Below are 14,635 nucleotides of genomic sequence, written 5' to 3'. Positions count from 1 at the left end.
AGACCACGCTGAATTTGCGAACGTTTGCACTGCCTGCTCCCGTGTTTGAGCGTGCAATAGCCGACTATTGCACGGTTGCCATGTGCAATGATGTGTTGGCGTGCTATATCTGATTCCTGTGAATGCAATGTGGCGCGCATTCATCCAATCGGCTCTCAAGGATCTATGCATGTGTCGTATAATTTATTTATAATTCCTTATTTTCCATTTTCTACATAAACGACCCGGACATCTGTCCTGCTGATAGCTGGGCTTATGAAGCGGGCAATATATACCTGTTTTCTTACCTTCACCAATGTGCTGAATTGGTGGGATGCTCGAGGTGCATGCGCTTCTGACAGTCGTCCTGGCCAACTTGCCAAAATACCCGACCAAGCTACCCAAGAATTTCTGGAAGGGAAACTCCAAGGCCAAACGACCTCTTTCTGGATAGCAGCTTTCAAAGGGTTGAAGTGGTACTGGGAATGTAAGTCCATTCTTAATCTTGGACTTGGCCACGGAGGATTATCTAAATACTGGGGTGTTGTACGTGACAATGCTCAGCGCCCCAGTCACAATAGAATAATCTCCATGGCCAGGTCCCTGTTCTTAATATAAACCTTTCTCTCCCGCTCTCTCTCTCACATACACACCAACCCACGCACATACACCTACCCGCCCCCCCACACACACAAACACCTGACCTGCAATCTCGTTTTGCATCTCGTCTCACCCTCAGAGAACCAACACATATATGATCCAGATGATATACTAACAATACTCCCATAGTCGCGCACACGCACACCGACACACCATGGATCTATACTCAAACATATTTCGCAGCACACTTCAACTTACTACGTCCGATAAGACAGGTTTCGTAGAACATCAGTGGCGTAACTACGGAGGGGCATTGGGGGCACGTGCCGCCCCAATCGGCTGGCAAAAAAAAAACGGGGAAAGGGAGATAAAGCGGGAGAAAGGAAGAGAAAAGTAGTGGGAAAGAAGAAATTATGTTCATTATCAATGTTATATTATATTATGATTATGTTGTATTACATAAGAAGCATTTTTTCATAACTTTTCATGACTACTTAAATTGATTGCCCTATTTAAGGTCTAATATTAAACATTTCCTGTCCGTGCTAACGTTCGCATTAGCTGATTGGTGAGATGTCTACTCTTCAATGAATTCCTAAAATCAGTCCTTAAAATGTCAAGTTTTCTGATCTCAATATCGAACATTTTAAGCTCGCGCTTCGCGCTCGCATCATTTGGTTAGTGAAATACGTACAGTCTTAGTGAATTCCTGCAAACAACCAAGTCTTAGAATGCCCCTCTTTAGGTCTGAATTTCCGAAATTTTCAGCTCGCGCTTCGCGCTCGCAGTATTTGTTTAGTGAGATGCGTATGATAATCATGATTACCATGTCTACAAAAAAAGCTAAATGTGTTTATATGTAATTCTAACAAAATCAGCAAAGGTTGGTACTAGCATTAGATGACTTTGCTGAGATATGTATACTCTTAATGGATTCCTAAAATATATTCCCCGTTTTGGGTCAATATATACAAAAATTTCAGCTCGCGCTTCGCATCGTTTGTTTAGCGAGGCAGGTACATATGATTACAAAAAAATTGCTTATAATGTCCCTTTTTAGGTCTGAATATCAAAAATTTTCAGCTCGCGCTTCGCGCTCGCATTATTTAATCAGTGAGATACATATCCATTTAATAACACTGCATGTCCTTAAAATGTTTCTATTAGGTCAGTATACCTAATAAAATCTGAGCGCACTTCGCGCGCTCTCTAAGTGACTCGATTTTTTTGCTGGTGCCCCCCAATGCCGTGGCCCACGGTACGCCACTGTAGAACATTATACAAATGTTCAAGACCCGGGGGTACGGGGGAGGGGGTACTCGACCAACAAAGTAGTAGGTATGTGCCGCGGGCGAGACAAAAAAAACGGGGGCCTTGGAGCGAACTTATTGCAAAAAGGAGGGTCCTCGGAACGAGCTTCGTAACTACGAGGGTCCTTGTGGATGGCCACCTTGGGCCTGCGTGTGAGTGCGTATGCATCCCTATGGAACGTGCAAGCAGCTAGCCCGGCGGCACGGGAGCCGGGTGCGCTAGCGCAGAGGCGATGGTCAGACAGCGCTCTGCGGCCTCTTTTCACCAAAATTGCGGCTCATTGAAGCAAATCAATGCGGCCGGTACGGCGTAACAGAAAATTGAGACCTTTCGTTTTCTGTGACGTGCCATGTGGACGTACGAGATTAAGGAATTTTGGGAGCACTGCGCATGCGCGAAGTAATCTGTGACGAGCCTTCTCGTCCACTGACCAAATCTGTGACTCGTATTTGAGGGTTTTGACGTTCGGTGTCATAGTGCTCGAACGAGCGCTAGTTCGTACATGATGACGTCATCCCAGCTTGGCAAAAATGAATGAAGCCGCATCAACACTCGAGTTTCGTTGATTCAGCAGGGCTGGTAAACTGCAAATTACTGCTTGTTACCAGCTTTTCCATTACATTTAGTATGTCCTGTTTTCAGACACTACATATCCGATAGGTAATTGATGTTTTATTTCCAAAGAACCGTGTTTTTTCGGCTTTTTGCGCAAGAGTGCAAATGTTGCACCCACACAGTCGCCCAACTGGTTCGTAGCATGATGCTACGCCTGATTCTCCGGCCAAGCATCGGCCCACGGCCCGCTCGCTATCACGCTGGTATATGCTGTGGCGTGGTACGGGTACGTCGACTTAAATCGAAACTGTTTTCATCAATGTACGAATGTGATACTGAACGAGCGGTGTCACCACTTCCGGTGAACTAGGAATACGTTGCAGTCGCAGACAATCGAAATCTCTCTACTATGCGAAGCTTTGGAGCGGATTTCTTTGTTCCTTTGCTCAATAAGACAAAATGTTATGCCCTGGTCTAGTGGTTAAGGCACCGGCGGGGGCCTGGCCACCTGGGTTCGATTTCCGGCAGAGGCACTTTTTCGGCATCACCAATTTTTCCAAAGGGCATATAGCTCTGGGGAACCATGATTTAAACTACGCCTACCATTGTTCTGATATATATATATATATATATGTACGGGACACTCTTTTCATGCTTTGCAATTCAGGAATAGGATGGGTAATTGGATATCTTTCTACATTAATAACGTGAGCGCGAAGCTGAAAAAGATTTGATGCTCTGATCTAAAAAAGGGTGAATTTAAGCACAACTTCAAGCAAGATGTAGGAAAATTATGAAGGGGGGGTCCTACAAATCGTTTATTTTTCATTATATTTCTGTCATACCTACCAGCATTCCAGGGGTGGTGATTATGGAAAAGAGCACACGCAGCACCCCCAATGAAAATATTTGGTGGTAATTCAGCATCCCCAGCAACCCCGCTTTTAAGAGCCATGATCCTGTGGGAAAGATGATGAGATGACAAGATCTCGGACCTCGTCATGTCTACATCCTGTGGGAGAGATGATCAAATGACAAGAAAGGCGTATATTGGATCCATGATCACGTCATTTGATCATCTAAGAATGTAGGCATGATTAGGTACGATATTTTGTCATTTCATCATCTCTCAAACGAAATGTAGACTTGGCGAGATCCAAGATCTTGTCATCTGATCATCTCTCCCCCGTGATGTAGACATGAGGGAATCCAAGATCTTGCCATCTGATCATCTCTCAAACGAGATGTAGACATGACGAGATCCGATATCTTGTCATCTCATCATGTTTTTCAATGATTTTTTTTTTCAATAATTGTAGACATTGATTGTTAGGACTACCCTTCCGAAGAAACAAACAATATTCAACCTTGAGCCGCTTGCCTAGGAAAACATGGACGAAAAATCCCCCCTTGGCGAAAGTTGGATCCGCCCCTGGTGAGTGCCTCCCCCCCTCCGAGTTTATGCTGCATGAAAACATACTATACCCCCGACATCGAATTAAATTTCCTCTTCCATTAATACAGCTGATACAGAAATGGATTATTTTTCATGGGATAATGGTGAGCCAAACGGAGCAAGAGACAGCAAGGTTTGTATTCAGCTCAGTGGGTTCAACTCACCCACCTCCGGCTTTCACAGCTATAATTGGAATGATGAGGATTGCACCAAAGTTAGTTACACAGAAGGGAACAAACAGAATTTCTTCGTCTGTGAGTTTGGTAAGAGCTTAATTAAAATTATCCTTGATTGGAAAAAATACATAAATTTCTAACCCTTCCCTTTGAGCTTAAACAATATCAACGGTCACATGTTGATACCAAGTGATTTACTAGGTAATTCAATAGCTAGATCGTGATTTATTTTGTTGATATTCTGTAGAATCTTAGCGTTTTATTCGAAAAATGAAAGTGTATTTTTCTTGTTAAGCAATGTGAATAATCACTCTCCTTAACTATTTATTGAAATGTCATAATTGTGTGTAACTTGCCGATTGATATATGCAAGTTATTTGTTTTCTTTTGCCTGTTATATGCTTTCTTAAAAAATGAAGTGAATAATTACATGAAAATTAACATTTTATTTGAAGAAATACAGGCCTATAATAAACAAATTAGACATATTATTCATATTGTACCCATTAATCCTTATTCATCCTCCCCCTTCCCCTAATATGCTCAAAGGGCCAAGTCTGTATACAGCAGTGGGATATGTGATCTAGAAAGCACGTTCATAATAAGATAGGTTGCATTCATGTTCTTGGATTATAATGGAATATAGAAGTGGTACTGATAAATATTGACTCCTTGACTGGGACCTGTGAACGTGTATCCTCTTTTTTATATTTAGACAGTGTTTTTCATCGTCACAGAAAGTTTTTATTTCATGACACATGATTTCCCCTGATGCTATATCTGACATACTTATGCTTCATAATTCGGTTGTGTGTAGGTTGCTTTATATCTGAATGATAGCATTCTAGCAGATGTCTTGCTTCTCAAAGTGGATAATATCATCCATTGCACCTGATCACCTTTGACTTAAAGGTTTTTCATTTACTCATGGATGTTCAAATTATAACCAACATAGATCAATTGTTTAAAGTGAAACGGCGACAGGTTAAGGCCTTAGGAGAAGTGTTTTTCACTGGTTTACTTTCCATTCCAGTGTGATTAGTCTCCAGGCGACACCGCCAAAATCATGATATTTTTAGGATTTACATTAAGCCAGGGTTACACCGGAACCGTTTTCACCCGAATAAATTGCAACGGATTCCGACCGAATGCGGCTTGATTCCGATGGTTTTGGCGGATTCGGAACTTAAACGTATCTGATTCTGGGAGCTCCACAAGTAGAGACTAATGAGTAACGAATATGCCTCAATTCAGAGCACGACCGCCATTAATTGAATCGAATTGATTTTCGGCATTATCCTGAAAAGTAGCAAGAATCTATCCAAAGGTGCCTAGAATAGAGCAGAATTTTGCTCCGATTCCAGCTGAATGATGGCCCGAATCGTAACGAATATGACCGAATGCGCTAAGCTCAGTCAGACCGTTAATTACGCCCCGATTGATACGAACAGGTTCGAACCAGTGGCGTACCGTGGGTCACGGCATTGGGGGGGCACCAGCAAAAATTTCGGGTCACTTAGGGAGCGCGCGAAGCTCGCTCAGTTGTCAGGTAAACTGACCTAATAGAGATATTTTAAGGACATGCAGTGCCATCAAACGGATATGTATCTCACTGATTAAATAATGCGAGCGCGAAGCGCGAGCTGAAATTTTTTTATATTGAGGGCTAAAAATTGACATTATAAGCAAATCGTTTTGTAATCATGATACTTTACTGTCTCGCTAAACAAATAATGCGAGCGCGAAGCGCGAGCTAAAATTTTTGTATATACTGACCCTAAACAAGGAAATTTTAAGGATTATATTTTAGAATCCATTAAGAGTATAAATATCTCACCATAGTCATCTAATGCTATTGCCATCCTTTGCTGATTTTGTTAGAATTACATCTAAACACAGTCATGAAGCACCTTTTGTAGTCATGTAATCATGATTATCATACGCATCGATCTTACTAATCAAATACTGCAAGCGCAAAAGCGCGAGCTGAAAATTTAGGAAATATAGACCTGACGAGGGGCATTCTAAGGGTTGCTTGTAGGAATACTCTAAGACCCTATGTATTTGACTAACCAAATGATGCGAGCGCGAAGCGCGAGCTGAAATTTTTGAATATATCGACCACAAACATGGATATTTTAAGGACTATAGTTACGAATCCATTAAGTCAGAGTATACATATCTCACCATAGTCATCTAATGCGAGTGCCAAGCGCTTGCTGATTTTGTTAGAATTACATCTAAACACCTGGAGCACTTTTTGAAGTCATTGTAATCATGATTATTATACGCATCTCACTAATGAAATACTGCGAGCGCGAAGCGCGAGCTGAAAATATAGGAAATTCAGACATGAAGAGGGGCATTCCAAGGCTTGTTTGTAGCAAGGAGCTTCCAAGCTCCTTGTTTGTAGGAATTCACTAAGACCCCACGTATTTCACTAACCAAATGATGCGAGCGCGAAGCGCGAGCTAAATTTTTTTGTATTCAGATCAGAAAAATTGACATTTTAAGGACTGATTTTAAAAGTTCATGAAGAGCAGAAATCTCACCAATCCACTAATGCGAACGTTAGCACGGACAGGAAATGTTTTATATTAAGACCTTAAAATAGGGCAATAACTTTCAGTAGTCATGAAAAAGAAGAATATATCACTACTTATAACAATAATAACTCTAATTGCGAGGAAATATATTATTTTGTTGTATATTGATTTGAAAACGGGAGGCTTTAGTACAGCAGGTATCTCGTTAAAAAGTCTATGCGAGCGCCAGGAACAATGAAGACACAATTAAGGAAATAATGTTTCATAAAGTTGTGAAAAAATGCTTCTTATGTTATATAACATAATATAATATAACACTATGATCAACAACAATTTCTTCTTTCCCCCACTACGTTTCTTTTCCTTTTTCCCTCTTTTTCTCCTTTTCCCCGTTTTTTTTTTTTTTTTTTTTGGCCAGCCGATGGGGGGGCACGTGCCCCCCCCCCCATGCCCCCCGTAGTTACGCCACTGGGTTCGAATATGCCCTGAATACTCCGAATGCTTCCGCAAATTCAACCGAATGTTATCCGAGTTCTTTCCAAAATATGGCCCGATTGAAATTTGTTTTGGCCACATTCGGAAGTATTTTGGAGGGTATTCGGCTAATTTTGAACAATTCCAAAACGAGCCGAATTCCTCCGCTAATGTTCCTGAATCCCTCCAAAATGTTCTCGCATTCGCGGAGTGAGAACATAGTTCTCCCAAATCTACCCGAATACGTGTATTCGGATGGATCCAGGTGTAACCCCGGCTTTACAGGCGTATACCAGACTTGACCATTAAAAAACACTATTGCTTGATATTTTTTTGCACGGTAGTATGCATCGTTTTTTTTCCTTGTGGGAGGGAATAAAGAAGTAAAAATAGGTGAAACATGCACATTATTCGAGCAAGTAGCGAAGTAACCATTCCGAATTAGATGACATTATTTTGATATTAGATTATACTTGAAGTATCTCGTACAAAATTTAGTGTACTTTCAGTTTTGCTAAACCCAATAAATAAATCAAAAGCAAAAACTGGCCCGTGTACATTCGCCCTGCCATCATGCAATGACTACTTATTAGGGCTATGATTTCGAATTTTAGATGTTAATAAATATAAATTGTGTTTAAATGTTAATTTTACATTAAGGTAATTCTTTATGCAGATCATTTCCCAGTTTCGCTGTCCAATTCCTATCTTTATGAACCTGAATCGTTGTTTTAGAGGACCAGATCACATTGCAATGTGGTCCTTTCAGCATGACTGTGACGGTACCGGTGAGTCGTCTTGGAGAGGTGACGAGTGGTGAGGACCTCTATCTCTTAAGGGATGACAACTGCACAGGGACCATCTCTGCTGATATGCATTTCATCAGTATCACAACAAACCTCACCGATTGCAACAACGAAGTAACGGTATGATTAAACAAACATCAAAGCCCAATCATACTGAATTACTGTGTAAGACTATGCATTTTACGGTTTCGTTTTGTTTTGTTTCGAGATAGTCAAGTAGGTAATTTTGGGTTCAAAATAAAAATAACATATAATATACTTTGAAAAATGAAGTCTGTACATTTATATCTGGAACCTCCGGATGTAAATTATTTTGAAGGGGCATATGCCTTTCCAGATCAATAGATCATCAACTCGATCATTTTATATTTATCTGCAAATGTATTCACTTGCGATATTTTTTTTATCAGCACCAGGAGTACGCTTTCTGCTTCAGTACAACAAGTCTGGAAGGACTTAGAAGTGCCCTTCATCGTCTTGCTTGTGTTATAGTTCTAAAACATTTGATCCATTAAAAAAAAACGATCTAGATTAACGATTAAATCCCCCCCCCCCCTCAAAAGAAATCCCGGCAACCATAAGCGTGGCATGCATGCAGTATGACGATTTTTCATGACATGTCTTTCGTATCATAATAGTTAAACTGCGATACATTTTGTAACGATTTTTCCATTCCTATTTTTTTATTTCCCTTTCCATTTCTTTAAAATCAAGGAAAACGATGAAGACATCGTGTACAGCAACACTGTGATATCAAGGGAGAGCATAGGCGGCGGAAGCGGGGGGGACGTGTCCCCCCCTAAATTTTAGGTGGGGGGGACGGTCCCCCCCTAAATTTTTTGTTGATACCTTTTTTTTTTTTTTTTTTTTTTTTTTTTTTTTTTTTTTTTTGCTTGTCAATTTTTTTTCCTGCGTCCCCCCCTAAATTCACGTGGCCCCCCCTGAAACGTGTGTTGTCCCCCCCTAAAATTTAGGTTGAAGACCTTTTTTTTTTTTTTTTTTTTTTTTTTTTACTTGTCAAAAATTTTTCGGGCGTATGTCCTATTTTTTACATGTGTTCATCCCAAAATTTCAGGTGGACACCCCCTAAATTTATTGGCTTCCGCCGCCAATGAGGGAGAGTAGTGGAAAAGTAATCACACGGATCAAAATGGTCTCTATACCGCTCTTCTGTTCCTACAACCGATCCGAAGAAGTCGGACTATTGTCCTACCGGGTCACGAACTACCGGCTTAATCTAACCGAGGACTCCACTGGACAATACGACTTTTCACTCGATATCTTCAAGGACAGCGGCTTCCTTGAGAAGTACGCCGACTCTGAGTACCCGGTGGACGTGGAGCTTAATGAAGATCTGTACTTTGGAGCGTCGGTGCCTTCTCAAGATGGGTCCTTAGATCTGGCTATCAAAGGCTGTGTGGCTACACCATCTGCGTCGTACAACGACAAACAGTGGACCATTATTGGAGAAGATGGGTGAGGTTATGCTCAGATGGTTGGGACACTTTAAAGAGGATCTAGAATTAGGCATTTTAGGAGAGAAGGTGGTGCTTCTCTGCCACCTACCAGTAACACTTCCATCACAACCAATTTGAAAATGTGTCACTATTTTTTATTACAAAATTGGCTGAAAAAAATTCATATGCATCCTCGAATTGTCCTCTTCAGTGGAATATATACATGGATAAGAGCTTTTTACATGAATACCAACTATTTCAATGCGAAGCTATCATGGCATAGTTATGACATTTCTATCCTCTTTTGTTCTCACCGCATTGGTTTATATGTTTTTGTCTATCTTATATTTGATTTGTCTATTATTGTTAATGAAATCAGGTGTGCCTATGAATCAACGACTCAAATCGATGATGACCGTCTTGCCTTTGTGGCTGTCACTATGAATACCTTCCGGTTCGTCGAGTTGGGGAATAGGGTATGTTGAATATTATCTTAAATTGAAAAAAATGATAGTGTTCAGCGGAAAACTTTTTTTTTAAAAAAATGATACATCCACTTGGCTCAGATTATTTTGTATACAATTCCACCATTGTAATCCAGGGAACATTCCTGTCAACACCGTTTCATTATGGCTATTTAATTCAGTTATCTCTGCTTTTCAAGAATTTATTTTAGCTTATATTAACGATGATCCCGATACTAATACACTCTGAAAATAAAAGATTGGTCAAAATGACGATTTTATTGTAATATGTTTCCGAGTAGTCCGCCCGAGAAAATGGTCAAAACCAACATTGGTTAAATTCTACCAGGAATTGGGTGATTTTGACAAATTTTATCGGTCGGACACATCCAACAGAATGGTAATTTTGACCAATTTTTTTTTAGAGTGTACTTATGAGTTATGTGGTAATTACGTGGTGTATACCGTATATTGATCAGAAAAAAGAAACCATAAACCAAACTAAATCACTTGCTTGAGGTGTAGCATTATAGTAAGCATATATACCATACCGTACATTCAAATTCAGTACGTTGTGTAAATAATTGTAAACACTCACCATGCTTACCTCAAGGCACATGAATTTCGTAATGTCTTAATGCTCGCCTACGAAACTGACTTCAATCCGACCGATAATACGGAGTTCAGGGGAGCGTTTCATCAATATTTTCATCCGACAAGTTGTCAGATCTGACATCTTTCCATGATTCTGATTGGCTGAGAGGCACCGTTCCTATGGTGACTGTCGGATAAAACGTTCGACAAGTCCTTTCATGAAACGCCCCCAGAAGAACGCTAAATCTTCGATCGGTCTATATAGAGACGGATTCGTGATGTGACAGCAGCATAAAAATTTGTCACTCTCTGTTACAATGATTGTTCGGATGTCAAGAGGGGTTCGGTTTTTCGGCGTTTTTTTTAAAGAATAATCTTGATACTGCCAAAAGAGAAACATATCTCATGTACCACATACAATGGCATAAATGAAACTCATTTAAATATCACGAGAGCAAAGAACAATAATAAGTATGTTCATATTCTATCGCTAGCTTGCGTTTGAATAGTATATTCATGAGGTTTCTGCATTGAAGCGAACGTAATGAAACCCCGAGAAGGGTCATGTCCCTGTCCTGTTCAAGCTTTCGATATTTGATACAGATCATCTTTAGGTTGATTTCTATCGTTTTTCCTTTATGATATCTGGTGGGTTTTTCATAAAGCTGTTCGTAAGACAAGAGCGACTTTACGAACGACTGGTGATCCTTTCTTTTGGTACATGGTATACACCATTGGCGATGGTTTAGCGCGTAAGGTTCACCAGTCGTTCTTAAAGTCGCTCTTAACTTACGAACAGCTTTATGAAACTGTCCTCGGGTAGTAAAGGATTGTCACTACTGAATTTACATTATTTTGCATACGATACTATCCCAATAATTTCTCTCTATAAAAACACTTAAGTTGATTTAAACTGCATTTTGTTCGTAATATTTTCTGTGCTTACTTGAAGGTTTACATCCACTGCGATTTATTGGTGTGTCAAGCGACCACCGGAGGTGATATATCAGAATGTGACCCAAGTTGCAGCGAAACACTCGGAAATCGCAATCGCCGTGATACCATCAAAAAGTACAGTCTTGACAAGAAGAGGATCACCAAAGGACCACTAAGACTGAGAAGAAATTCTCATTTCAATCCACTAAAGTATGACAAGATAGAGACCAAAGGTAAAGTTTTCGTAATTATCTGAATGAAAATTTATCAGAGAAATAGCATATTAAGTGAAAATTAAAATAACATTTGGTAATTTAATAAACCAAGACGCTAGGTATTTGTTCTAGCCAACAGGCCTAATCATCTTTTTCCCTCATTAACATTAAAAAAAGATAAGTAATCTCTCCTGCAATTTTCCATATAGGCCTTAACATTGTCACAGTTTATCAACGTAAAAGTTCCTTTGTGTATATAGGTTCAATTACTTTTGTCACCACTTTTCAGATCTCCATTTTAATTGATTTGATAACGGAGCCATGAAGTGAAGAAGTTACAATTTTAAAATCATGTTATCTTTTTTTCTTATTTTAAAGTACATGTATGACTTTCTTCCATCCAAAATCTCACTGACGTTTGCTCAAATAGTAAAGAATGCACTACTTCTTTTCTTTTTCTTTTTTTTTACTTAAAGTGATCAACATGTAAAGGTAATGGACCTGAAACCTACTCTTTCAAAAAGGATAGACGTGAAACGTAAATTCGTCTGGCCATAGTAAAAAAAAATCTTATTCTTCATTGGCGCTACATATTCAAAAATGAGGCACATAATACACAAAGAAACTTATTTACGGCTATTGTATTAGAAGGAAAATATATGCGACATTTATCAACTCATTTGCAAGTTTGTTGAACTTTTGACGCTTAAACTTTAAATGTTCGATTTACCCCCACCCAAAAAAATAAAAAAAAATAAAAGGTTCAACGTATCTGAACTTTGCAAAATGATAGATTGCATGTGTAAAATAACGCTAAAATCTTTACATTCTGTTTACATTTATCAAAACAGAGAAGTCAGCTCTCTATCAGAACGTCAATCCCTGGATCATATTGACAGTTGCTATGGCAACCATTTGTATCTTCGTCGTTGCCGTGCTCTTCGTCGTACTCCATAAGATTAGTGTCTATACCCGTCGCACGAAGGTTGATGGCTCTTATGACCAGACCCGTGAAGCACTTCTAAAATCATAAGAAAATCTAATGAAAATAGGTTCATAGATAGTATATCCGTCCGCTCTTAATCATGTTAAAAGAAAGACATACTAAATAAAGAACCTTTGATTATTTTCAAACTATGTAGCGAAGGGTTGGAGAAGACAAAATGGAATCGACTTGATATTTCCATATTTCCATTGCAATGAAATGACGTGAATGATTCGTATTTACATGCCCTTAGAGATCTTGTAAGAAATTGTAAACAGACAGGCCGATCAGCATTTCATCTAAAAGTGATTTTCTTAAAAAAATCAACTTTCCTAGTTCTGGGCATCATCAAATATTAGTTTATTCTTATTCTTCGATGTCCGTAATATAGATGATACCTTTGTACATCATTATAACTTTATTTTGTTAAATGGAGAATGGAAAGTGTACGAGGTTGCATGGGTAATGATGAAATCAAAGACCTGAAAGAAGAATTCTTCTGGAAATATTAGTAAAATCACATAATCATTTTAGTTGTGTAAATAGTTATATCTCTGTCGAACCATCCCCTAATACTACACACCCCCTAGAAAATGATTCAGATCATTCTCATTATATCTGAATAACTTTGTAAATAATTTTGCTAGTGGCGGTATTTAGATAAATCCTTAAACCTATATAGCATTGTAATTTCATTTTCGTTGAACACTAGAATAATGTCTTTAATTCGCATTTTGATATTAGAATCCTTCGTATCACATAGGTCAAATACTTTATCGTCTTCACTAACATATGTCATAATGAAAAAGTTTTTTTACAAAGTATAATTATGTGTAGTTCTACAAATTTTTGCATATCAATCGAGGAATGATTGGAATCTTACCCGTTGGTTAGCACTTGTTTTGTTTCAAGATGTTTAATTTTTAAAATAATTACACAGGATATTTCAAGAAACTCAAATTAAAAAGGGATTCTCAATACTCTTCAATTTGTAAGGGATACATTTTCATAAACGATTCCGCACGTTGATGATAAGTATGTACAGATTTAATTAAACTACCACTTAGGAAATGTCTATCTATTAGATATTCAATAAACTTGTTATTTTATATAATTAAATGCATTTCCTAATCCCGTTGCCCGTCGACCCCCCCCCCCCCCCTTCATTCATTCTTTTAGAGCAATACTCATTTGCATAAGATTTGGTTAATAGCTTTTAAGATATGGTTTATGACCTTTCACATTATGCGCATAATTATCTTCATAAACAAAAGTGAATCGTAGAAAATATTTTAACCGTGGTAGATTTTGTTTAATGTTGTCTTCGTTTAAAGGCCTGTATTATATTTTCTCCATGGATAATCAAACGTATGAAATAACTATACCCTGCGATATTTTGGTATTGCCTGTATAGTGGTTGCGCCAAAAACAAAAGAGAAATCTTTATGCAATTAATCAACATTTACATTGCAAAATTTATAATTGGTGGATAGATTTCAAGTATAACAAATCAATTTGAACTTCTTATTAAGAAACAAATTGCTGAAAATTGTCAATAAATTGTAGGATTTAGGATCGATTTTCAGGAGCCAATTATTTGCGATTGATTATAAACTATGTTTCGTGTGTTGATCCATTCGCTTGGTCAACATTATTCATCGTTGCAAATGATTTTTTTTTCTTCGGCAGCTTGCCCGGTTGATATTTGCGATGTAATAATCAGTGGACGCCAGTCACGTTTAGCATCGTCGCTATCATCACCATGATCATGATTATTAATAATAAATCTGGTTTGTACATCGTACAGTAATAAGGTTGAACTGTGTAAAGCGGAGGAGAAAAATGATGATGGTGATGATGATGATGATGGTGGTGATGATGATGATGATGATGATGATGGTGATGATGATGATGATGGTGATGATGATGATGACGATGATGATGGTGATGATGATGGTGATGATGATGATGATGACGATGATGATGGTGATGATTATGGTGGTGGTGGTAGTGGTGATGTTAATAAGAAGGATAAAGGAGGTGAATGGTGACGGGGATGGTGATTGCTGGTGTTGGTGATT

General features: G+C 38.7%; 1 protein-coding gene across 1 annotated transcript; it reads left to right on the top strand.

Moving 5' to 3' along the window:
• The first annotated feature begins 25 nt into the window (after nucleotides 1-25).
• Nucleotides 26-14,382, top strand: LOC121415614 (ZP domain-containing protein-like). Its single transcript, XM_041608895.1, has 7 exons — nucleotides 26-466; nucleotides 7,833-8,023; nucleotides 8,618-8,661; nucleotides 9,020-9,379; nucleotides 9,740-9,836; nucleotides 11,371-11,587; nucleotides 12,421-14,382. The coding sequence occupies exons 2-7, from the start codon at nucleotides 7,868-7,870 to the stop codon at nucleotides 12,600-12,602; spliced, it is 1,056 nt and encodes a 351-aa protein (XP_041464829.1). The 5' UTR covers nucleotides 26-466; nucleotides 7,833-7,867; the 3' UTR covers nucleotides 12,603-14,382.
• Nucleotides 14,383-14,635: the final 253 nt, after the last annotated feature.

The sequence above is a fragment of the Lytechinus variegatus genome, chromosome 5, assembly GCF_018143015.1.
Source record: "Lytechinus variegatus isolate NC3 chromosome 5, Lvar_3.0, whole genome shotgun sequence".
Lineage (NCBI taxonomy): Eukaryota > Metazoa > Echinodermata > Echinoidea > Temnopleuroida > Toxopneustidae > Lytechinus > Lytechinus variegatus.
The sequence above is the reverse complement of the archived record's forward strand: the minus strand, read 5'-3'. Positions and strand labels throughout refer to the sequence as shown.